Source organism: Ischnura elegans, chromosome 12, assembly GCF_921293095.1.
Source record: "Ischnura elegans chromosome 12, ioIscEleg1.1, whole genome shotgun sequence".
In the NCBI taxonomy this organism is placed as follows: domain Eukaryota; kingdom Metazoa; phylum Arthropoda; class Insecta; order Odonata; family Coenagrionidae; genus Ischnura; species Ischnura elegans.
Genome location: NC_060257.1, coordinates 6,978,733 through 7,004,856, shown reverse-complemented (window position 1 = coordinate 7,004,856; position 26,124 = coordinate 6,978,733). Strand labels below are relative to the sequence as shown.

The 26,124-nt window shown below is 37.8% G+C and overlaps 1 protein-coding gene across 1 annotated transcript; it reads right to left on the bottom strand.

Moving 5' to 3' along the window:
* Window positions 1–6,981: 6,981 nt before the first annotated feature.
* LOC124169417 (UDP-glucuronosyltransferase 2C1-like) lies at window positions 6,982–21,607 on the bottom strand. The gene is made up of 4 exons (XM_046548012.1): window positions 20,474–21,607; window positions 18,946–19,177; window positions 13,545–13,764; window positions 6,982–8,515 (listed from the first exon to the last, which is right to left on the bottom strand). The coding sequence occupies exons 1-4, from the start codon at window positions 21,314–21,316 to the stop codon at window positions 8,224–8,226; spliced, it is 1,587 nt and encodes a 528-aa protein (XP_046403968.1). The 5' UTR covers window positions 21,317–21,607; the 3' UTR covers window positions 6,982–8,223.
* Window positions 21,608–26,124: the final 4,517 nt, after the last annotated feature.

Genomic DNA, 26,124 nt, shown 5'->3' with positions numbered 1-26,124 from the left:
TGCAGAAATAAAAAAAATTAACTGTGAAGATTGTAATTTTTAAAAACCAGTTTTGTCAACCTCTTTGGATTAAGGCTCCGTCTCCTCTCCGATAAAATTGCCCCTGCCTTCGAAAATGCCCTTTCACATGGCACCGATGAACCAACAACACACAATATTTTCATCATGACTGAAAAGATTCGAGGATAAATGTCTCGATTCCTCCACCACCACTTGAGAGGATCTCCATGCCTCTCCAGGTATGGTTCCGCTAAGAACTTGTCCATCTCAATAATGGCTGCATCTGTTGGAGAAGGGACACATATTCTGGTTTTGATCATAGAATCAAAATGTTTCCAAACGCTGCCAGATGAAGGTGACTCAGTAGAATCTTCCTCTTGCTGAATAGTCCCTTAATGTTGACTTTCTTCGTGGTCTTGCATGTTGTGAGCTGCTGCCTTTCCAATCAAATTTTTCTTTGTTTTTCTGCAGCAACAGCATCGTCAAATCCAACTTTCTTAAATCTTGGGTCCAGCAAAGTTGCTTCTGCGATAATTGAATTTTCCTCAATTTTGTAAAATCATTTTTCAATTTCGCTTTGAATGTTTCCAAATATCTGCTGAGCCTCATCATTGAGACCCTCTTTCTCAGTTAAACGTACCTTCAAAATATTTTCTGATACCTAGACTAAAAGGTCTAATTTTTGAAGCTGTTACTTGCTTCTCTGAGCTAATTTCCTTAGTTTTCCTCATAGAATGGCAGAAGTAATTTGCATATTTGCTCCATGACTGTAAAATCTATTGCGTGAAGGGTAACTTTACAGTGTGTTAGTGCAAGAGCTGCTAGTAGTGGTTCTTTATTTTTTATTACTGGCTGGAACATGAGGAATGTAGAATTCCACCTCGTAGGAACTTCTTGTTTCAGTGTTGGGTAGTTTCCTTGACCTTGATTTTTTTTAAATTTTATGTTGGCTGAAGAGCTCTTTTTAAAATATTCAACAACACTCTTCCTTCTGGTTTGGAGGTCCCTAACCTCAGTCAGTGAATTCTGTACTATTAAATTTAATGTATGGGCCTATATTGCTAACACCACTGAGTCAAAGGGTTTGCATGGGTTACCCGGAATAATTTCATGACCACTGTGCTCCCAATAAATCTGTCTGTTTTTTGGGAAAGTTCCTTTTGGGTGTAACGCTAATTTATAGAATCTAATTTAATAATGAATCACCGAAAAGGAAGGAAACATTTTTAGTCGTATTTACTAATTATTACCTTAATTTTTTATATGGAGATATGCTTACTAATAATAACATATATAATTATGTAAGTCCATGCGTATGGCCTTCAATGTTTTCACTGAACTCTGGATTATTTCGCTTCTAAATCACATGTTATATAAGATGGCCGCCGGTTATGGCGCAAGTTTCGAAATACGATTTTTAATCTGTTATTTTTAGATAGATACGTAAAATAATGGTTTCAACAAAAAAGTTAATAATTGTCATTGTGGAGGAAATTTGTAAATGCTATAATCACCAATTCCAAACTATAGGTGCTTGCATTTGACAGAAAACCCATATTAATAATGTGCGAAAACCAAAATTTGCAGGAAAACTTCGACTGCATTCAGAGTTGCTATTTGTATTCAGTTAGTTTTCATCAATGGATATGGCGTATCTGCATTGGTATTTTTCAAATCTGAATGCAATAATTATTACAATTATATATTAATGTTATAGTTCTGTAACAGAATATCCTATGATCATCCCATTCGGACATTTATCGGATCATCCGGCTTCGGATATCCGTGGGAGATCCGACGGATATCCTGATTGCCGGCAGACCTAGATAGGACATAGCGGACCTGAAATGGATATCCGTAGGATATCCGGTGTTGTTAGGGTACTGAACAACATTTTGCTAATATGTGCCCAGGGATATCATCAGGGCCTATACTATGACTGTTCCTATAAGTTCCTGCAGGTATGACATAACTTCTTTTTCGTCAGTGGGGGCTAGAAAGAATGAGTTGCTAGGTGAGGGCGCTCTTTGAGGAGTGTTTGCATTATGCACAGTGGGTGAATTGTTCGTAATAGAAGTTAGTTCATTAAACTTCTCGTTCAGAATACCAGCTACTTCTTTAGGATCTGAAATCTCCCTGTTACATGAATTTTGGCATAATATATCAATTTCAGTATTTCTAATGAAATAGTTGGAGCCAATTTACGAATCATATATATTCGCGTTGCCATTTTGCTAACTAAATCCTCAATATGATATTGCCAATCAAGGTTTTCAGTTAATTTCAACCCTAAAAATTTTGTAGAGCTAGACTGCTGAATGGCTGTTGATGAATTAGTCTTAACCTTTTCGCGCCGAGCTCTTTCGCGGGAAGTTGCTTTCGCCCTGTACGGAGTTTTTTTTCGGCTTGGGACTGACCAGGTACCCTTTCCTCGGCAACTGGGCAAATATAATCCTCGACCCTTTTCCCCGAAGGCAGCCAATCCCGGCGTACTTTTGCGGTCAGTTTATTATTGCCAGGGCAATTTTAATTTTTTTAATTGTTACTGTTGCATTAAAAGTCAGTTCATCAATGTATTCCTTTCATTTTGCAATACCTGTAGAACTTTTCAACGAAGTTCTACGGTTATTTTTAGGGTTTTCAGCAAAACGGCACTATATCATTGCCAAATGAGCTTTTCCGAGAAGAGTGAGGTTATCATCTTCCACGTACATATTTCACTAGGACAATACTTACACCAATGAGAGTACTTACAATATGAGAGTAATTACCTGGGTAGAGCAGTTCTTATTCCTGCATTGGTATGGAATGCTTCTCACAACATGTGTCTACGTAAAACATTCCCTATTGGTACTTTAAATTTACGAATTTTTAGGATATGCATTAATCAGTATTTATAGCAAAATTCGTTTATAATACCTTTGTATTTAAAGGTTGGTAAGAGGTTATTAAAAATAGCCGCTGTAATTTTGGCTCACGACAAAGAACTGAGAGAATCAAATTTTATTACATTACGAGGGCTTTTTTTCATAGGAGTTAAATCGGATATTCTGTCGAATTTCACCGCAAATGTACACTTAGAATGTAATTACAGAGTAACGTATATTTTTAGATGTAAATCATTACAACATCGCTCCTATAAACTTGCTAGTAAGTTATAAAAATAACAATTAAACATCTAACCTTAGCGTCTCCAAAAATTGTTCTAGGTGATGATCAACTCCGTTAATATGAACGCTAGAATTCCGTTTAAAATTTGGAACCAATCAGCAGAACATACAAAATGTAATTCCTCGCATTGATTTTCAATAAATGCAACATGAACGTTTTTAGTTATTCCACCTTATAAACAAATAAGTGACCATGAGCACCTTCCTTGAGTGGGACACTGAGAGCCGGAATGGGCCGAGGTAATCCCCACACGGACAATAGGAAAGGGTCGGACCTCTCGCGCCGAGGGACCCTAATGACGGTTGGGACCCACTTGGCATTCTTGACCGCGAAACCGTGAAAACACGGCCTTTGGCCATTTGCTTCAAAAAATACAGGCCGTGAAATCACGCCCTGCGTAGGGAAGAGGTTAAGTAGAGGACTCGTTTCTGGAGGACTAATTTTGTGATGGAAATTTGAAAAACATGTTTTATTTCCATTCAATTTTAAGTTATTACTTTTACACCAGCCAATCATCTGTGCTACTGATGAGCGTGCCATATCAATTACCTCCCCTGTCTTATTACCAAAACTCAGAGTAGTAGCATCGTCAGCATATAAAATGACTTTACTCTGATGCAAATGAGATGGTAGGTCGTTAATAAAAATGATGAATAATAGTGGCCCTAGAATAGATCCTTGGGGCACTCCACAATTTGAAATAAGGACATCTGAGTAGTTCTGATTAACATCACCATTACAATTAGTGTTTAATTGCACTACCTGCTTACGATTAGTTAAATAGGATTTTATCCAAGCTAAAGCATTGCCATTAATTCCGATTTGGACAAGTTTACTGTACAATATGCAATGGTTAACAGTATCAAATGCCTTTGTTAAATCATAAAAAATCCCAATAATTGCTTTCTGGTTGGCAAGACCTAAGATAATGTCATTAACAAGCTGAAAAACAGCAGACATGGTTGACTTGCCTTTAATAAAGCCATGTTGGGAGATATTCAATAAATTAAATTTACACAGATAGACAATGATACGGTTGTAAAAGAGTTTTTCAAAGATTTTCGAGAAAACAGAAAGTAGTGCTATGGGTCTATAGTTATTTGAGTCACTCAAAGATCCCTTTTTATGAATTGGGCATAACACAGAAAATTTTAAATTTGTCGGAAAATGACCATTGCAGATTGATAAATTGAAGATATCCGATAGAGGGGTAGAAATAATTTTAGCAGCTAGCTTAATAATGGGCATAGGTACCCCATCACTTCTGACAGACCATTTATTAGCGAGAGATTTTATGACATCTTCAACCTCGGCAGGATCTGAGGGACAAAGAAATATTGAGGCAGAAGTACTCATCGCTTTGATAGTAGATGGAATGCTATCATCATTAACTTGACAGAACTGTTTATTAAAACAATTTGCTATGTTTTTGGGCTTTGAAACAGTAATATCCTTAAACTTTATGAAAGGTGGCGACTGTTGGGTGGGTTTATTATTCGTCTGCTGCTTAATAACATTCCATGCTGCTTTGCATGAATTATTAGATAAGGAGATACACTGGCTGTAATAATTTTTCTTAAACTCCTTGATTTGAGTTTTATAATTGTGCAAAAGTACTTTATACTCATTATAAAGAGATGGATCAGAAAATTTACATTGACGATTTAAATCTCTTACTCTAATACTCATGTCCATCAGCTCCAAAGTGAATTTGACATTTTTCCTTTTACAGGTAGAATTTATTGTTTTTAAAGGAAAGGAATGGTTAAAATTTAATAAAAATTTGTTAAGGAAGGAGTTAAATTTAATATCAACATCAGAAATGTAATTGAATGTAATGATGGGAACAAGTCTGCTTAGCAGGTAGCACCCTGCTGAGGTTAACTTGGAACAAATGGTGTCTATATGCAGATCCCATTGCAAGCAACCATCCACCAACACTCCTAAAAATTTTGTGGATGTAGATCCAGATAGTAATTTACCATTTAGTTTAAGCAATGGGCTTAGCTGTATTTTTTTTGTGAGGGTGAAATTGTATGAACGTAGATTTTTTCTCGTTCAGAAGAACATTATTAATTTCACACCACCTAGTCATTGAGTTGATGGCATGCTGAACTCCAGTATATGATTCATGATTGAACTTTAAGAGGTGATTGGTATCATCTGCATACATGATGAGGTCACCAGAGTTGAAGTGTGAGGGAAGGTCATTAATATATAGGTGAGATCGGAAAAAAATAAAAAGCGTAAACACAAGGTTGTGTTTGGCAGCAGTGTGTGTTCTAACGATACACAAAACTTTTCTGGTGTCCCACGGCAGTCCCTTATCTATGTGGGACGTGTTAAATCAATCACAACATGTGATGATATATCCAAATATCTGCACAAAAAAATTCCAAATTGTGACTTTCTGTGTGAGAGCTTGTTTGTTGGCGAAAAATATCGTTCTTTTAAAGTTGACGTGCCGTATAGCCCTCGGGAAGATATGTTTAAAAGTGAAACCTGGCCTCAGGGAGTGAAGGTGGGGAAATTCTTCCCATCTAAACGGTTTAAAGATGTAACGGTCGCTGCATCCATACCTTGTAATGACCCATCAACTAAGAACAGCGGCAAAACGCAAATTACAACCCATGATAGAGTAACGAAATCGGTCACTGGATCTCTAAAACCCAAAGCGACATGACTAGATCCAAGCGATTCAAAATCTGTTGTGAGTGAATTATATGTTAAGCATTTTAATATACAAAGTATTCGGTCTAAAGTTGATCAATTGGACATTTTTACAGACATTTATAAACCTGATGTAATATGTATTTCAGAGCATTGGCTTTACTCCAATGAAGTTTGTTGTGTCAGAATAGAGGGTTACAATATGGCAAGTTGTTATTGCAGGGATATATCTAAAGGTGGTGGTGTTTGTATATTGGTGAAAAAGTTGTCTTGGGTGTTACCCAGGGCTCTGTTTTGGGCCTAGTTCTGTTCCTTTTATTTATAAATAACCTGCCAGATATGTTAAAATACGTACTAGGAGTACTTCCAATATTGTATGCTAACGATACCAATGTATTAGTGTCTGCCACTACAAAGGATAGCCTGGCGTGGTGAAGTGTAAGACCACTGAATGCAGTGGGATGGATGTTCAGCTTATGCCTTGGGGAGTCCATCCAATTAGGTGGTGGGCGATATTTTTACCCACATTATAATTACAATAAGTTTTATTTGTCCAAAAGACATAGCACAAAATATAAGCATAAAGTAAGTGTCTAGGATAGGTCAAAAGAAAGAATGATGCAGGTGCAGGGTTTACGTTACTTGCAACGTGAGATATTCATTGGCATTGTTAACATGCCTTGTAACCAGGAAGTTAAATAACATTCTCTCAAACCTACTGCATCTGTCCTCTTGTTTTATATCAGCTAGTAAATTATTAATAAGTTTCATGCACATATGTATTTCCAGGACTCCTTTGATATTTAGTGGAGCAGGATGGCATCTCATGTGTATCATATTTTATCCTAGTATCATAAGAATGGATTTCATTATTTACAAAATCTGGGGTTTTTTAAATTGACAGTGTGATATATGTGAACAGAAGGCACTGTTAATAACTTTAATCTCAGAAACTGGTCATCAGTGAGGTCTTTAGTGTACTCAACTGATTATATTTATGAACTTTTTATGACAAAATTACTACATATTTAAAAACAACTTTCATCCTCACAGAACTATTCAATGGAATGTATGTATTCAAATTGGATGTACAGATAGGAAATCACTTTGAAAGGGAATCAATGAAAAACTCAATGGTAATTTAAATTTATATAATTTTTTATTCAGAAGTATAAAAATACCATACAAAAAATAGTAAAATCCTCATAAAATTTGCATTGGTTCATACATTACGTATTAATAGCAGATGAGCCATTCAACTAGCATAAAGTTACTGAATACACAATTATATAACAACACTTGAACATCAAAATTAATGAGTATAAGATGTTCAGATTGATGAAAGATAAGAGTTCAAGAGGAAGATAAGAGTTCCACCACCACGTTCATTTGGAAAGATAGTTAACAGTGATCAAACATTCTGAACATGAAATATGGTGAAAAACATTTTTGGTATGAAAATATTGCTATATTGCACAAATAAAATCTTAAATGAAGAGGGAATACCACCACCACCTAATTCCTTTTGAAAGATAAGTGAAGGTCAGTTTATAGGAAAACTTAGTAAAATATTAAATTAAAAATCAACCAAAAATTTGCTCAATGTCACCGAGGTATTTATTTTGAAAAATTAATGCATACTGTACACCTTGTGTCATTCTTTTGAAAAAGTAACTGAAACACATGCAGTGTATTGAAAATGAGTTGTTTTTTTTTTTTTTAAGTACACTGGGACTAGCCACTGTGATAACTTCACGGTGTCTCCCACAATGCACAAATGGTGGGAAAATTCCTCAGGGAAAAAATCATTCGCCTTGACCAGGATTGAGCCTGGATTTTTGAAGCTTTAACCAGTTAAGCCTCCGAGGCATCACTACGTGCAAAAATGGCAAAACTCAACCAGAAATAGGGGGATCCAGGTTCGAATCCTGGTCAAGGTGGATGATTTTTTTCTCTGTGAAATGTTCACTCAAGGTGTCTTGTAGCTGCCTCAATATCTTTCCCCACAGCATACTTCACCAAGAAATGTAATATCCATGTTATTTTTCAACCCAAAGTTGTTTTCTTCCGTGATTCACGGTTTGAATTTAATAAAATTGAGGTGAAAAGAGCATGAAGCTAATGAATACAGCCCTGCATGTTCCAAATCTTTCACGCTAATTTAAAATTGACCGAACCCCACGCATATTAACCATTACGTTAACCAGGATTTCTGCTAATTTTACCTGTGGTAGTTATAAGAAAAAAGACATCTCCATCTTACTGCTTCCCACAGCTAATATTGCTAATTTTTTTTCCTACAAATCATCGTTTACAGTGAAAAATTTGCGGACCCAGTTTGAATGTATTGCACGTGTGTAAGGAGCACCCCAAAATCACTCCTCAAATTATTTTCTTACTGCTAGTGTTAAGAGTTTCTGAATGATGAGAGAACGATTGGAAGAGGAAGCATATCCCACAACCCAGGACGGAGAAGAAGAGAACCGCCACCAGTGTGAGTGCTATGCAAACGTCCCAGTAGTGAGTGCTGATGAAATTTTGTTTTTTTACTTGAGAGTAGTGCCTGTGGTCTCGGTGTCTTTCCAAATTCTCAATTGCAAAAATTAACCGATCGCCAGGAGTCTCAGGTTGATCCCGCAAAGTTTCAGCCAAATGACGAGCGATTCCTCGGAAACTGCAAATGAAAATTTTATTTTTTATTTTATTTTTATTTTAAAGAAAGAGAACCACATACAGCATATAGTCACCATTTTATAGTGGCCAGGTAACAATACGTAAATTAGAGGACGAAGATGCAATATAACAAGTAGAAAACGATAATTACATTTACAAAAGGACAACAAGAATCTGCAGGTACAGACTACTTCGGTGACTGGATAGGGAGAGGCTTATGAAGGATTTCGATGGAAGTGCAAAGGGGACGATGTGTGAAGGGAGTGAGTTCAACATAGAAGTAATGAGGTAGAAAAGCGAACGTTTAGTGAGTGAAAGCATCATGAACCTCCATACTTCATACCACCCCTACGGTCTCGTCAGATTTACATGCATGCATTGGTAACCTCAGACGATGTAAAACTCCTATCCTCTCGTGTAGAAACTAGGTCCCTGTGACATCATGTGGAGTGGCATCGCCAAACTAAGGCCCATTCAACAGAACCACTACTAGTTCAGGGATGTGTTCACCGTTCCGAAGGCCATAAAAAATACAGCATTGAAAAAGGCGGAGCAAGTTTCGTGGTCTCCCCTTGTGAGTATTTTCAAATTTTGAATGAAGCTCGACCGTCAATATTAACGCATATAATTTCCGTGTTGATGTTTGCCCTGAAATAGAGATATAAGTTAATTTTTCATTGATAGAATTTCGTTTAAAAATTGTAAACGTTGCTCAAGAGACAAAGAATTCAGTTCTTAGTTTACATTTTTTGAGGAAGGAACAAATATTTATTTTGAAAACTGACAGAATGAACAATTGAATGACCGTGGTTCCTTACCACAGAGAGGGGTAATATAAGACGAAGGGTCCGGGTACCTGCTCCCGGATTTCGAGGGTAAAGCCTAAGTCCCGCTTTGTTGGGTCCTGCAACTGAGACTTCGCGAACCTGCAACCATCATAAAAGGGGGAGAGCTAGGAAACGTATTTATTCGACATTTGTTCACTTGCATAGGATAATCTCCGATGAAAATTTGCAGCTTTCGTCTCCCGGGTCAAGAAACGTCCACACGTGTATTTTCATCTTCAGCAGAGAGAGGGTTAAGCACTCTGTGTGTCGATGGGGCATTAAGCTGTGGTGCCTTTCTTCACCATGTTGCGTGCTTCAGTGTTTAAATCCCGAGTTCCCCTCTGTTGTGGCAAGTATTTAAACCTGAAGACTTTAATATGCACTCTTCTCTCGGAAGTGCCATTGTATATATTAAAAAAAATAATTTTTATAGAGTTCACTTGTATCTTCTCAGGCTTGATGTTAGTAGTCCTTTTTGGTATGATGGGAATGCATTAATGTAGCAACTTCGATGACATGACTTTTTTTAAACAAAATATATATGCAGACATTCAATAAGTACAAAAATTATGCAAAGTTGTGTCATTAATGGTAGTTGCCCATTACATATGAACAAAAACATGAATCATTAAATTAAAGTGGCAAAATATAAAGGATTCAACAGTAAAAATGAGTATGACCCATCCTTAACGCAGTGCTCAGGAGAAAGGGAGATTATTGTGATCTGTTCGCAACATTTTATGAGCTGGCTATTGCTGATGCCAGGACTCTTTCCACCCTACCCTTCGCTGATGGCAGAAGTGATCTCAGCTGTCGGTCTTCTTCACCATACAAGGCGCACTTCAAAAATTTATCATGTCATTCTTCAGGCAAATAGTATGACTTCCCTGTGTTTAGAAACCAAGCCATGTCATGATGCCCTATCAGATACAGCTAACTCCCAATTATCCGTGCATGATTTTCACTCTTACTCAATTTTTTCCGCGATCTTTATTTTTAAAAAATAAAATGGATCGCAAAATCATCGGAATTTTTTTTTTTTTAAATAAAGATCGCGGAAAAAATCCTGCGTCGTATCAGCGCTCAGAGTCTCGCCCCAAGGTCACCTCACTTGCGGCAGTGGGACGACGTCATGAGGAGTTTTTCCCAGCATTCATACCTACCCGTTACGTTTTCGTGCGCTTGAAAATTTTCACTTTTCATTTAATCTCGAAAAATAGATATCATCATTTAAAAATCTAAAAACGTGAAATACATACTCCAGGAGTAATAATCTTTCGATTTACGCACTATAAAAATAATAGGAAACTACCCTATTGTTGCTTTCAACCCTCTAGCGACTGTTATTTCTACACAACCGGGCGAATGGCGTACTTTGCCCATGTTATGTGTTTATATGATAAGACTCGATTTTTGTTAAAATTAATCATTATTTGTAGAAATTAGTAAAATCTTGTACATTTATAGGTGACACAAATATAAAGGTACACAGGTGGTACACGGCCGGTCGCGCGGCATAATTTATACGCCACGTGTGACTGGTTACTCTTGCAATCTAAAAAAATTAGCTACAATACCTCGCACTTTGAAAACTCACAATATAGACAGTCAAAGTACATTGTAGGAATACACGAGACCATTCTAGCCCAGAATGTACGTACGATGTTGAAATCCTTGGTTTTCGAAGATTGACATGTTTTATACGCCAGCACACCCGGTCCAGGGTCAACTTTTATTTCATCCTATTTATTAATGGAAATTATATTTCGGAAAGGTTCTTTTAGCACATAGGTACTGTGTAAGTAAACTCCCTTTGGAGTAAAGTGAATTACAAGTGTTCGAGAGATATGGCATTTTATAATCGTTTTGTGTTCCTATTAATTATGTCTGTACGCATGTTGTTGATCGCCGCGAGCCTTTAATGGTTGTGGTCTCGCAAGAGTGGTTTTAATTTTTAATGTGGAAGTTGATCAGTATAAGCAATGAAAAAATTAACATTTTGGCACACACCAACCCTTGCTTGTGTAGTCGTCGTATCTCCGTGTTTGAAATGACACTGCTTAAATACCTAAACGCCATTATGATGATAAAAAAATAGTCTCATGTCTATGCTTGTCACAATTAAAATTAATGAAAAAGTTGATGCCGTATGATCACAATGAAGACAACAAAATTTACAACCATCACGAAGCCTTGAACCCTGGTCGCCAGGGTGGTGGTCTTAAACGCAAACCATTACCCCACCTGACCCATCTGCTGAATGGTGCGATATCATGGAAATATACGCGGCTTGTGAAAAGTACCGCATGAAAATTAATTAATTACAGCCAAACTAAGGCCCATTCACTGGAACCACTACTAGTTCAGGGATGTGTTCACCATTCCGAAGGCCATAAATAATATGGCATTGAAAAGCAGAGCAAGTTTCGTGGTCTCCCCTTGTCAGAAGAAAATGATGAATTCAATTTGAAGTCTGCAATTTACGTGCAAGGACAATTATCCATATTGCTAAGACGATCATATAAACGAAGCTCGATTGACCGCGATTCAATGCCACTGGTAGGGTTATAAACCCTGAAAGAAGGGAGGCCAATTACCCTTGGATTCCCAGGTAATGCAAAGTCCCCACGACGAAGGGTCGAAAAAGGTTGGCGCTGAGAGTGCGTGATCATCAGCAAGAGCCTTCTTAACGAATGTCCTCAACAATGCACCGTACGGAGGGGACGTAAGAGTCTCTTGGGGCTCAGTACAGCAGTCGTACTAATGCGAGATACAACTCCACCGTCTCGAAAGGGTTAACTTGAGGTGCACTCCACACAGCACTCATGAAGAGATCGGGAAGTTTCAGAAAAATTCCGCAACTGCTGGGGATTTGAACCCTGAGCCACAGGGTGGAAAGCCAGCAATTTAATTACCCCTTGCAACCTGATTGTCAAGAGTCCTTATCCCTCCCGTAAATGTGATGTGACGTGTTTGCCCATTCGCATTGTTTGCTTGCAAGTTCACTTTCACCATTTGGATGTTTTCGTGCCAAAAGCAAAATTTTTCTCCACTTTACTGACCCCCCAGGCAGCAGCATTGACTCCATTTGTTTTTAAATTTTGCTCCATGTGTTTCCTTTTTTATATTTCTACAATATATATGTAAACTCTTCACATTTATAAATTAATTTTATGGCACAACGTGCGAATAAGCTACTCCAATTGAACGTATTAAAAGAAATTGAGTTACATTGCACTAACCTTCACTATTCTGGTATCAAGTACACTCTCCTGCACGAGTATGGACTGGTGACGATGATGCGAGTCCAATGGTTCGTACCCCTCCACAAGTACTGTGTATATAGCGAGTATACTGTGTATATGTAGAACATACACAATTATACATATATATAGTAGTGGTGACGGTGACGTGAGTCCAATGTATTTTAACCATCTACAAAAGTTCTCAATGCGACACAAGAAGTTTTCACTTCAAAAATTGTAATTTTGCTGTGATCCGAAATATTGCACATGATCAGGAAAATTGAAAAAAGTTCACAAACTTTCCAAGATTGGCATTGTCACAGGAAAGGTCGAAACCAGAACTAACTTGGACTTTAAACAGTTGAAAACCCACTGCCAACATTTGTAAAGACCTGAAACCGATAAGCAAAGGGAAAGCAAAACAGCTTTCAAGGTTACGGCTGCCAAGTGCAGTCGGCCATCACCTAGAGATGATGCTCCCATCTGGGTGGAATCTGGTACATTATCCATATCTCTATCTCAGCTATATATCTATGCTCAGTCTCAAGGTGTTGATAAGTATCGCCAAAGTCATTATTGTATGCATATTTAATGCAATAATGTGACATTGCAAATGAAATGCTAAAAAATTGTTTCAAATATGTATTTGGTTTCCTAAAGAAAAATCTCAGGTGAGCAAGTGAGCTGGGAAGGACTTTGGCAAATTCTTATTTCTTCTTTCAAGCAGGGAGGCTAAAAATTTCTGCATGAAATAATTGCTCTCTGAATAGAAAAAACTAAGGTAATTTGTTGTTGGTTATTCCACTGTCCTCATTCCACCCTAAAGAGGCCTCCAACATTGAAGGGGAAACGTTAATAGCAGACCCACAAGAACATAGACCCACCCAAGAATTAATTTATCATGAAAATGGACCATGAAAGTATTATGTAATCAATTGACTAAAAACTAATTATTTACCTGACATCATTGGTAACTTCACTTATGGCCTTAAACAGTAACATCCCCGTAATAGTTTTCCTGGGTAAAATCACTCCGATTCCATGTTTCTCCACAAAAGACGCTACAGACTCATCGAAATGAGTACCTGGCAAGCAAATTATTGGCACTCCGTGATAAGTGGCAATTAATACGGAATCCATTGAACACCTGCTCACAAATATGCGACTCCTTGGGTGACCTGTGAAAAGAATGAGTTTTAAATAGTTGTCATAAATGTGGTAATTTCGAAATATAATAATACATAATGATAACTTATTAGAGCGAATATCAAGTGCACATGATATAAGACACGTCAAGATGTATACAATTAAGATACTGAGAGAATGAAACCAAACTCAAAGCAAGTGTTACACAATTAGGTCAATTACTCTGGGGAACAATTTTTAACTTTTTGCTTTTGACTTCAATTTTTGAGCTGGTTCAGGGTTGAATAGGCATATTGATTTCAAAACTGTAGTTAGTTTTCTTCTGCCATGTCAAGTTTTTTCATCATTCCCTGGGTAATTATGATCACACTCAGCACGATCGATCATTGGTCGCAGGAGGCATCATTGCTCCCCAATTGGCTGACATTAACCTTATGCGACTATTGCCGGGTGATTGATGCCATAGGAGGTAAGCGATAGGTGTATATGTAGTTGTCTAATTATCCAGGATATATTACAGTGAGACGCAGTCACTTGGTCCAAAATTTGCTCCATAGGTAGCTTCAGTGTTGAGCGGGTTGCATACACTGCTAGTTTGTTGTCAATAGGGTTGTTACCTATATCTTTTTATTGCCTAAATTGAAAGACTATCACTCCTGGAATATGTATTTCATGCTTTTAGATTTTTAAATTACGATATCTATTTTTTACGATTTAATGAAAAGTGAAAATTTTCAAGTGCATGAAAACATATGAATGCTGGGAAAAGCCCGTGTGACGTCTGGCTGCTGCTGTGTGAAGCCACCTGGGTGCGAGGCTATGAATGTCACTATGATGCAGGCTGCTTGCTGCCGAGCATGGCGGTAGCATAGAGTACCCTACTAGCAGGTAGCGCTTGGCTTAAATAAGGATCATTAATACCCTATCAAACAAAGGAAACTTTTCCACCATAGCAATTTTAATAGGTGATTATTGAGAATGTTTCCCTGAGCTCTGTGCCATTTTGAACCATTTATCTTAAAATTCCGCAGTTTATTAATCACACCTACCGCTTATCCTGGCGGGTATTCCAGACCCCAACACACACCGGTGTTACTTGCACCTAAACCCTCCCCCCCTCCCCTTAGCCTTGATTCCTAGCTGAGCCCCCGTCTGTGACGTCATGTCGAGTGGCATCGCATGGGCACCAATTTAACCCTTTTGCTGCTTCAATAGATTTTTCATCGGTTCCATTATTTTGCCTATTATCCAGAAAAAAATGAATTGAATCATTCATTTGACGTCGCTGAATGTCGCCGCACGAGTGGACGTAGTTCCGCTAGAATTTCGAGCAGATGACAGCACCTACGACCGAAGGGAGGGTTTTTCGAAAACGTAGATATTTACCCGCATGTCGTGTTGAAAGGAAAAGTTTTTTGAAAGTCGTGGAATATCCCCGCATGTCACAGGCAATAACCATAATGTTTTTTGTGGGTATTCCCGCTTGTAGCAGCGAAAGGGTTAACATTCGTCTAAACTGTGATTTCTAAAACCATATAATTTGTATATCAAGAATGCACTTATGGTGGGTAACGAATCGCAATCAATGCCTTTCGTTTTCTTTGATGAAGGAAATTACCCTATTGACATGCATTGGTAAGTCATACCTGGTAATAGGTCACCTATAAATTTTGTTTCAATGTTTCTGAAAGTTAAATTCATTGCTTGTATTAGCTTGCATTGCTTGGCAGGCATTATGGAATGTAAATAAACAAAAATCGTGGAGGGTCGGAGTACAGGTGCTCCTGAGCTAGATTTTGACGTGAATTGCGAGTTCTCTTCATTTTACAATGTTAGCAGTGTTTAGTTTTTTATTTACATCCGTATGAACTGAGAAATTTCCTGTGTTGCATTCCAGTATTTCAAAATGGAAAAACGCTTGGATCTTCAAATATTCTGTCTACCCGTTCTGCTAGTAGGCGACAAAAGACAAACAGCAATGCACTTGTGAGGCAAGCCTTAATAGCCTGTTTTGCCTATTTTAACCTTTTCCCTACTTAAGACGAAAATATGCATCTGGATGTTTCTTGACCCGGGAGACGAAAGCTGCAAATTATCGTCGGAGATTTTCCTATGCAAGTGAATGAATGCTGTATATATACATTTCCTAGCTCTCCCCCTTTTATGATAGTCGTGGGTGTGCAATGTCTCTGTTTCGGGACCCAACACAGTGGGGCTTAGGCTTTACCCTCAAAATCCGGGAGCAGGTACCCAGACCCCTCATCTCATATTACCCCTCTCAGCGGTAACGGACCGCAGTCTTGTTTATCCAGTCATTTTGCAAAATAAATATTTGTTCCTTTCTCAAAAAATATAAACTAAAAATTGAATTATTTGTCTCTTGAGCAGCGTTTATAATTTTTAAACAAAATTATACGATAAATATTAACTTATAGCTCAATTTCAGTACAAACATCAACATGGAAATTGTTGCTGTATTATATGCATTAATATTGATGGTAGAGCTTATTTCAAAATTTGACAATTCTCAGAATAAAACGAGGAATTCCATTCCAACTCTGCAATTTACGTTCAAGCAACAATTATCCATATAGCTAATTCATATAAACGAAGCATGATTGACCCTAAACCAATGCCGCTGGTAGGGTTATAAACCCCGAAAGGAGGGAACCCAACTACCCTTGGAGTCCGAGATAATGCGGAGTCCACGCTAGGAAGGATTGAATATGGTGGTGCTGAGAGTGCGTGATTATCCACGACACCCTCCTTAACGAAATGCTCCGTATGGAGGGGACGGAAGAATCTCTCGGGGCTCAGTACAGCAGTCGTGCTAAGGCGAGATACAACTCCACCGTCTCGAAAGGGTTAAGGTTGAAATTAGTGATCAAAATAAATCATGGGCCCCTGAAAAAGTGAAAAAGCAGTATGTCAAGAGTTTACGGGCTTGGAGAAAGGGAACATGATACTAGTTGGTGAACTAATGATGTGGAGAGAGCCCAAATATCACTCTTGTTGCTTATTTATACCAAAATAAAGTCTGTGCACAACAAGAAAATCAAATGTAAAATAGAGTATTCTAGTTAATCATCATCTATATGCCCGTTTCTTCGTCTAGCTTGAATCCCAGAGCCAGTTTTCAAAGTATCTCATTTCATCTCATTGCAGATACAGGAATACAAATCTGGTGAAGATCAAATTGACCCCAATGATGAATATATTGAAATTGAAGATGATTCCGTTTGTAAGGGATTAGACTAGCGTTACTCTAATGATTTGGTACGAGACTTGAATCTATCTCAAATAGATTGTTACTGATTAATGTTCACAGATTAAACACTCCAGAAAGAAAGCTAGAAGCTAAAATTTTTAACCTGAATATTTATATTTATCGTTTAATAAAAAAGTCACTATTTTATTGATCACAATTTTAACTAGCCGTAATTGTAAATAAACCTTGCATAAATTAAATCATTCTGTATGGGAAGTATACAAGATAAAATTTTCTTTAAATTCCTTGATGTAAAAATGTTTTATGACAGGGGAGAGTATCCTGTAGCTAAAATAGTTAATGGGATACAGGGACGGATCCAGATTTCTTTCTGTGGGGGGCACAAGCAAGGCCGTTTCCAGGATTTTATGCTGGGGGGGCACAAGGATACCCCGTAATACAAAATGAATGCAATGATAATGGGACAGTATTAAAAATCTTGCATATTTTTTTAAGGGTCTGGGGAGGGGGGGGGCAGGTGCCCCCATGCCGTCCGATCCGCCTATGATGTGATAGATAAAAACTGAGGTTATTTTCTTACCCAGATGCCAAAAACTAAGTCCAAAAACAAGTCTCAGATCTAAGACAACAAATTGGTCGTTCCCCAGTGTTATTCGTGAAGATATTCTTTTAATTGAGTAGAATAAATTTTCCTGCTATAAACTACAAACTTATTTTAAAATGATCAAAGTGACAGAATGTTTTTTATTTGATTGGGAAGTTTGTTAAAAATTTTAGAATGATGAATAGATGAATATTACTAGCACATATATGATATAAAAATGAGGGAATGGAAGGATATTTAGTTTTACAAAGATGGGTATGGATGGAGAACAATATTCTTTCGAGATAATCCTGATCAATCTTTTCGTGGTTGAAAATATTTACAGAATGAGTTGAAGGCTCCCAGAGTGTTGTTGCTGTTGTATTATGTTGTACGACATACGTGAGGAGAAGATAACATGATATAATATTAGCTCTACCTCAAGACTAACAGAACTGTACAAGGTTCTCACAAGATAGCACATTCTTTCATGAGGTAGCCTTTATGAAGTTGGCTCTGAGATGAATGCCAAAAGAGTTTGTTGAGTTACCCTGCAATATAGTTTCATTATTACATTTAACTATGTAGTAATTTTCTGCGTTTGCCTTTTATAATAAGCAAGGCGGCTTCAATGAAAACCGAAATTGGCGATAAATTTCAGCATCAAGAAAACTAAATAAACGGCTTATTTAATGAAATGGATGTTTTTCTGATGCATGGGAATTGACAGCCAAATGGTTTAGGCAACCCCCAACCCCTTAAGCATCCAAGAAGCAAAGTTTTGGGATCTGCACCAGTCCGAATAATAACTTAACATTAACTATTGACCCTAACTCAGTTGTTTCTACATGTGCCGGAATTGGTGTCAGATGCAATGGAGTGGGAGCTATCACACTATCTGGCACCATAGTCATAGTAGTGCCATTGCTGGCGGCACTAAGTCAGTTCTGATGTTTTTAAATGTGCACTTTCATATGCATACTGTCTTTGCTGGTACCAGGTGAAGATGTTTTATCATTGAGACAAGATCTCTCTTACATTATGTCTGAAATCAGACTAGCTAACAGCATGTGCAAACGGTCAGCAGCCAGTGCCAATGCTATTTCATCTAATAATGTCCTTATTGAAAAATTTCAAGTCAGTACAAGCCCAGATAATTTACAGACCTTGCCACTATTGTTGTTAACTGATGACAGACTGGCTTAATTTGTAAGTCTATTAATGTTAGACTAACTTTGGCAGAGTGTGACTGATACCATTTGAATTTGACTGACAACACATTGGTGTCAGCTGACTTGAAAATTTGTGTGTGGAAATTTTAATTTATTATTTTATTCCGTCAATCCCAATTTTGCTGTTATCACACCCAAAACAACCAGTAGGATACTCAACTCTACTCACCCAGTAAATCCTGGAGTGGTAAATTTTTTCCAACGAACAGATTCTCAGGAAGCCCGGAATCCTTTATTTCTTCGGATGGATTCCTGCTAGCTCTTTGCCAAAACACAGAGAAAGGAAGATTCTTGCTCAATTCGATGACAGCCTTTTTCACAACCTCTGGGATTTTAAATTTAAAATCTAACTCGATGACCACTGCCCCAGATTTGTATTTGTTAACATGCTCCTCCAATTCCTGAAAGAGCATACCAATTGAATATTTAAAATCAAACACTATCACACAATAGAGAGGAATGTCAGTATGTTTTCTGTGGTGAAGAGTGGTTTACCAGGGATCTGTATAGGGACTTTGTGCATGGTTTTATTTTCTCTTTTTTTCTGGGTAGATAAAGCTATGCTAGAATTTCCCAGGATCATAATTCCGTACGCAATACATGAAAGCAATCTTGCATGGTATATCATTCAAAAAATAACAATTACAATAGCTTTCTTATCATGACACCAATGGATATTATTGTAACAATATCCAGAGCACTTGAAGACCATTCCAGTTATTATTTTATTTGGAGGCCCGGGGCGTTATGGCAGTTGTATTAGTTAAGGAAGTAGTTAACGTCTTTGCATGATAGCAAGTTGCGCATATATGCACACTTTAAGAAACTAAATAAGCTGTTTTTTCTATTTGTTCATTAGTAATTTGTTGAACATGCTCTACTGATACATTTCTTATGAGACACTGCGTATGAGCTTAAGAAAATCATTAAAGAAATAGGCTGAAGTGATGGCTGATTTATCTTCTGCCTAGTATGAGGAGTTATGTTGTTGGCAAGTGTTTAGGGAGTCATTTATGAAAAGGATAAACAAAAGGGGTCCTAATATAGATCCTTGAGGGACACCCAAGTTTTTGAGCAGAGGACGTGATTTGGAAGTTTGCCTGAAATTCCTTTCATATTTTAGTGTGGTGCTCAAAACAACACATGAAGCAGGCCAAACAAATGTCACCTACAGCCAAGAATTTTTTGTACAGTGGCAGTACTTGGTGCCGCCAAAAAATATAAATAAAAAATTTCCAGTTGTTTTAAATAGAAATCAAGAAGTGTTAAACTACGAGCAAACTTTTTAAACTACGACTCTTCACAGCCAGGTAGAAAAAGTTTAGGTGACACAGGGTTTTGGATGATAGGAGAGAGGTTTGAACAGATTCTGTCTCCCAGCGAAAATTCCTATAACTATGCTCTTTTTCAGTGTGGAGTGATCATCTGCATTCTATCAGTAGTGCAAACCCAAACTTAACAGTAGCATGCAAAAAATTTCAAGAAGTTACAAAAGTCTGAGCATGCAAAACCCATTTCCTTCACATCATTCAAAATCATCCTGTTAGGAACCAAATGCTAACAGCCAGTCAGGGATGCTAGGAATCTTTTCCCTTAGTGAGATCATGCCAGAAGAATGGGAAGAATAGTTACTGTACCATGCGTGAACTGAAACCCATGCGTTTCCCGTCAGACGAATGTGATGAGGTAGGACTGACCTTAGGAAGAGCCGTGGCCGGTCTGCAGTGAAAGCAGCCGATATTAACTGTTAACGGGGATATCCCCAAAGCCAGAGGTGTGGGAGGAGTAAACATGGGATGGGTGCTCACCAACGTGAGGTTCACCCTGTTCTCATATAACTCAGATAGGCTTGGCGGGGCGTAACCCAAGTACGAGTCAAAGTTCTCCAAGTTGGACTCCACAATCCTAGTGGCGGGATCCACGTAATTCCCGTGTATTTCTCTCACGAAAAGCCACCAATTGACGAAACTCTTGAAGCGAGAGTAAGTGCCAGACTCCATTTCGTTCTCGGGAATTATCGACGACGTTAAGTGATAATACACCCACGAATCGGATAGGTAGTTGGAGGACCAAACGAAAGTGGTGATTTTTTTCTCGTTGGTCGTCTTCGTTAACCTCGAGTTCAAGTAAGCAACGAGGGGGAGAACGCAAGCGTCTTGAAGAAATGAAGGAAAAATGGCCGTGGTAGGTGGATTTTTCAGCAGAAGTTCCACGACAGACTTTTCTTTGACCAAGTTTTCGCAGCTTTTCAGAAGCATTTCGACTTCGGTTTGAGGCACTGGTGCACTGTAATCTTCCTCTGAAAACTCAGAGAGATCGACTTCATTTTTGAACGTAATGACAGTCACCTTATCGTTAGGGTCCATCAAATCTTTGGCTGTCAGCGGAATTAAAACGGAACATTCTAAGCCTCTTGCTGCAATATAATTCGCAGCTTCTGAGATGAAACCAATATCGTTTTCATTCAAAGCTGTCAATAAAATGTAACCACTAGCCAGCATAAATTGAGCTGCACATATTACTAAATGTATTACTCGCATGGCGGTAACCCTTACAAGAATATGTGAAACTTGAACTAATTAATGAACTAACTGCAGGCCACAGCAGTTATCTTCGTACGCTCGAAAGGGAATTAGCTTTCGAAGCACGGGTTTCCACAATTAATCAACTTCGGCAATTAACTCAAGCAGAAAATAATTTTGGAAATAATGTAAATCTACAAGTCACAATACCTTGTTAAATACCTAGACTAAATCCGGCGAATATACCAGTAAACGAAAAAAATAACAATACATGAAATTAATTAACTGATGGCATTCCACACATTTTGAAAAAAATTTCAGCGCCACCTGTTGAGAGGTGACAATTTTCTGACAAATGACAAGCGTATAATGTATCTCTTCTTCTGGAGCGGCTATTTTGATTTCATTTCTATGCTTCAAAATGTTTCATAGTCATTTTATCGTAAATTTTAACCTAATTATGGTAAATTCTGTTTTCGTGTACCTAATCCAATTATATTAATGCCTATTTTTCACAATTTCATACTATTTTTATAGGTTTATATCAACAGAGTGAATACACTCGCTCTGATAACAAGCCTTTGGTTGAATAACAAGCATTCTGCAAGGACGAAATGATGAAGATAAAAAATGGATCGACCGAGTAAGTAAGGAGACGGTCCTTAGAAGAGTGGGGGAAACGATAAGTCTAAAAACCCTGAGGAGAAAACGGATATATTTGATTGGCCTCCTCATGAAACGTGATGACCCATTTTAGACAATCTTCAGGGGTCACTTGGACGGGAAAAAATGCGAAGGACAGCCCCGAATGATTCTCAGTCGACCATTTATTCAGGATGTAAAAGAGAAGAAAAACGTCGCTATGATGAGGCTAGCGGATTGGGGAGAGCTACATCAGACGAATCTTCGAATCCTTGACTTTCGGAGATGAGAAATGTTTACAGCCTATTTAAAGGTAAATTCTGTTCTCTTGAAATCGAATTGTATTGACTTAGGTACTTATCGGTTATCGCCGAACGTTTTTTTTTATCATCAAAACAATTAAGAAATGAAGCCAATTTATTCATTTATCAAATTTAAACTCGAAGATTCTTAACTGGTAGTCACATCTTGACAATAATTTCCAACAACGAATACAATGGATCGTCACTCTTCCATAACTTGAGCACCATGATTTCCATGAACTCGATTTTTTCAGCCTTAACTTTGTGAAAATCCATTGTAAACAATTAAAAAGGTATGGTACTTTTTCACATAATTTATTTAAGACGACCGGGTTCGTCGCTGAGGCGACATCTTCAGGTACAGAAATCGTTAGTTTTATACATGGTAAAATAGTTCTCGGAGTATAGGTCAATGTATGTGATGCAAAAAAGTTTCAGCCAACGTTTGTGTTTATTTTAAACTATCATCAGGGCTATGAAAGAAAACATGAGAACGATATAAAATACAATAAACTCGATTGTTACTGGCGTGTGGAAAAGTACAATAACGTTTTAGTATTAATATAAAATACAATGAATACAATATTTTAACATAAATAAATGTTACGATAGAGTTTTATTTACAATAATACAATTTAAAAAAAATAACAACCCACAACGGCCGGCAACCAGGAGGTTCTGGGTTCGAGTCCCAGTCAGGCCGCATTTTTACCCTCTGATTTTCTGGCTTTTTCCATCTACCACAGCATCATTGTCCTCGTCCTTTTTCTATTACATGTTCCTTTCTCTTTCTTTCCTTACCTATGAATTTATACGTATGTTTGCGCTTAAGGCGTCGTGTGAATGAATGAAGTAGTTTATATAACTATATATTTAAGAACAGAATACACACAAATTTTTGACATACCTTAGCTTTGTGCATATTTATTGATATTACGTTACCAATCTATTACCAAACCTAGTTACCATTAATTTTGATTAATTAAATAAAAATAAATATTACTAAGGTTTTCAATGTCTGTTTTTTTAATTTCTCCATGTTTCCGGTGCAACCGCGTGGGTTTGTTGGTGATGACAACAGTTTCGCTGGCACTGCTGCCAGCGTCTTCAGGTCGAAGATGATGCCGGTCCACGATTTTCGTCCTCCTTATATAGGGGGTCAGTCTCGCCAGTTGTGGCTGCCGCTCTCTTATTGGTCCGCCTAATGAGCCTCCTCCAATGGGCATCCAGATGGTAGCCGTCGTCTCTGTTAAAATTGTCCGTCCGGGCTATAGGTCTCTATCTCAATGGATTCGCGGATGAGTCTGGGAAAATATCTGCCTTCTTTCACTATTATCTTGGCATCGTCAAACTTAGGGCCTTTGCACACTAGGCCACCAAAGTGGCGCCACCATGGAAGCGCTACTTTGGAAGCGCGTTTGGTGGCGAGTTACCTCGAGTGGCGAGCCACTGCATCAGCCACCACGCTTAGGTACTCAGTTCATGGTTTCCTATTGACCGTTATGGATGTGGAAGAAGCTTTTGGGTTCGCTTTTATGTTTTTTTACTTACGGAATAAAAGGAAAAAATGCAGGAGAAAATACTGGATACACCCGTTTTTACGCGAACGAAGTTCAAGATGAGTGTTTTTTACTCATTATGTGGACCTCAGAAACAACCCGGATAAATTTTACACATATGCGAGAATGACTGTTGGTAGCTATGACGAACTATTCAGAAGGTTGAAAGAAAAGATTACAGGAACCACAACCAGATTCCGAGATTGTATACCGCCAGAACAAAAGTTGCTTGTAACGTTGAGGTAAGTAAAAACAAAACAAAAATACACAATCAAAATAATCATAGTTTAATAAAATGTATCAGAAATATGGGTATTAACAGTGGTATATTTTTAATACAAAGTGGTAAATTCATAAGTTGATTCATTTGAAAAATCACTTTTTGATTGAGGTGAAAGTACACTTCTTTGCTGGTCCATTTGGTTCTGAAGTGGCTGGAACCTCTGAGAAGTTGTTTGCTGCAGTCCTGAAGGACTTGCCGCTAATTGTTGCTGGCAAACGTTTCAACCGACACCCGTGGCGTACAAAGTACGCCGTGCGACCGGCCGTGTACCTCGCGCTTTGCTTTTCTTGAATGGCCTAGTATATTATTATATATCATTTTGACTGTCCATAGCGTGATTTTTTAAAGCACAAAGCATTGTAGCAAAATTTTCAAAATCGGCAAGAGGAATCAGAAACCCGTGGCGTATAATTTACGCCGCGCGACTGGTCATGATCCACCTGTGTGCCTTTATATCTGTATCGCCTATAAATGCACAAGCTTGGACTAATTTCCACAAATAAAGATAAATTTCAACAAAAATCGAGTGTTATCATATAAATGCATATATTGTGGACAAAGTACGCCACGCGCCCGGTCGTGTAAAAATAACACGCGCGCCCACTCGACGGTTAAATTATGTATATACGTCAAACAATTTAAATTTTAATTCTTTGATTCTTTTTCAGTTACTTGGGAAGTGGGATCACAATAACTCAACTACATATTTACTATCGCTTGGGACAAACAACGGTGGGAAAAATCGTAAGAGAAGTGACAAGAGAAATATGGGCAACAATGAAGAACGAATGTATTCCTGATATAAGTACCGAAAAGTGGAAGTGTACTGCAGAAGACTTTCACTCAATTACAAATTTTCCAAACTGTGTAGGTACACTTGACGGAAAACATATACGACTTACAAAACCGTGGAATAGTGGCTCGATGTAGATACTATAACTATAAACATTATTGTTCAATTGTGCTGCTTGCATTGTGCGATGCAAACTACTTGTTTACTTTCATCGATGTCGGGAGCTTTGGAAAAGAAAGCGACAGCACTATTTTCAAAGATAGTACCTTGAACGCAGCTTTGAACAGCAATACGTTAAGTTTACCTGTAGCAAGACCAATTGGTGATACTACTTCACCGTTACGATACCTGATTGTTGCCGATGAGGCATTTGCCCTGTCAAGTCATGTAATGCGTCCTTACCCAAAGAAATCACTCACAAATCGAAAAAAGTTTATAATTACCGCCATTCACGAGCGCGTAGACTCATAGAATTTTCTTTTGGGCTGTTAAGCAATAAGTGGCAAATATTTCATCGCGCACTGAATGTAGATGTATTGCTTGCGGAAAATATTGTGAAAGCTTGCAACATACTTCACAATTTTGTGCGAAGTAGAGATGGTTTTAAGTTTGAGGAAACCTTGAATGCAGTTGGCTTTCAAAATCTAAATGTTGACAATGAGAGTAAAAGCACAAAAGAAGCTCTAAGTATTCGAGATAAGTTTGCTGAATACTTTGATAGTCCAGATGGCAGTTTGGAATGGCAATACCGGGTGATCTAGAAATACTGTCCTAGCCTTGAGGTTAAGTCTACAGATAATAGTTTAAAAAATTAATATTTCAAAGCACAGTTAATGTATAATATATGTATAATATGAAACGATGGTTAACATTGAAAATAGCACATATATGTAATGTATTTTTAAATTTTTGCAATCCCGAATAAACTATTATTGTATTGAAAGTGCCACGCGTTTTATTAATTCATGTAATGTTTAGAATGCACCTACAATATTCATTTTTTTCTTCCTCCGTAGAATTCTCCTTCTCTATAAATAATTCTACCAACTCCAACCAACCCTTTCGCTTTTCATCTCTGTCCGAGTACACTTCACTACCCATGTTCAACAACGCTGGCATGGTTTGCACTTCTAGGATAAAACGTTCCACGTCAAGTTTGGCCATGATCACAAGTTACACTGGAGAAAACAAAACATAAAACTACTGGTGTCACCACAAAGTAGCTCTAGTGTGCAGTGCTCCATATG

Bases quoted from the DNA above. Each gene is read 5' to 3' on its own strand.
- LOC124169417 (XM_046548012.1), bottom strand. From the start codon at position 21,316: ATGCGAGTAATACATTTAGTAATATGTGCAGCTCAATTTATGCTGGCT. The intron at 19,178-20,473 runs GTCAGTCCTACC...ATGCTCTTTCAG, and splicing joins CGGCCACGGCTCTTCCTAAG to GAATTGGAGGAGCATGTTAA. The intron at 13,765-18,945 runs GTGAGTAGAGTT...TTCTTTTCACAG, and splicing joins ACCACTCCAGGATTTACTGG to GTCACCCAAGGAGTCGCATA.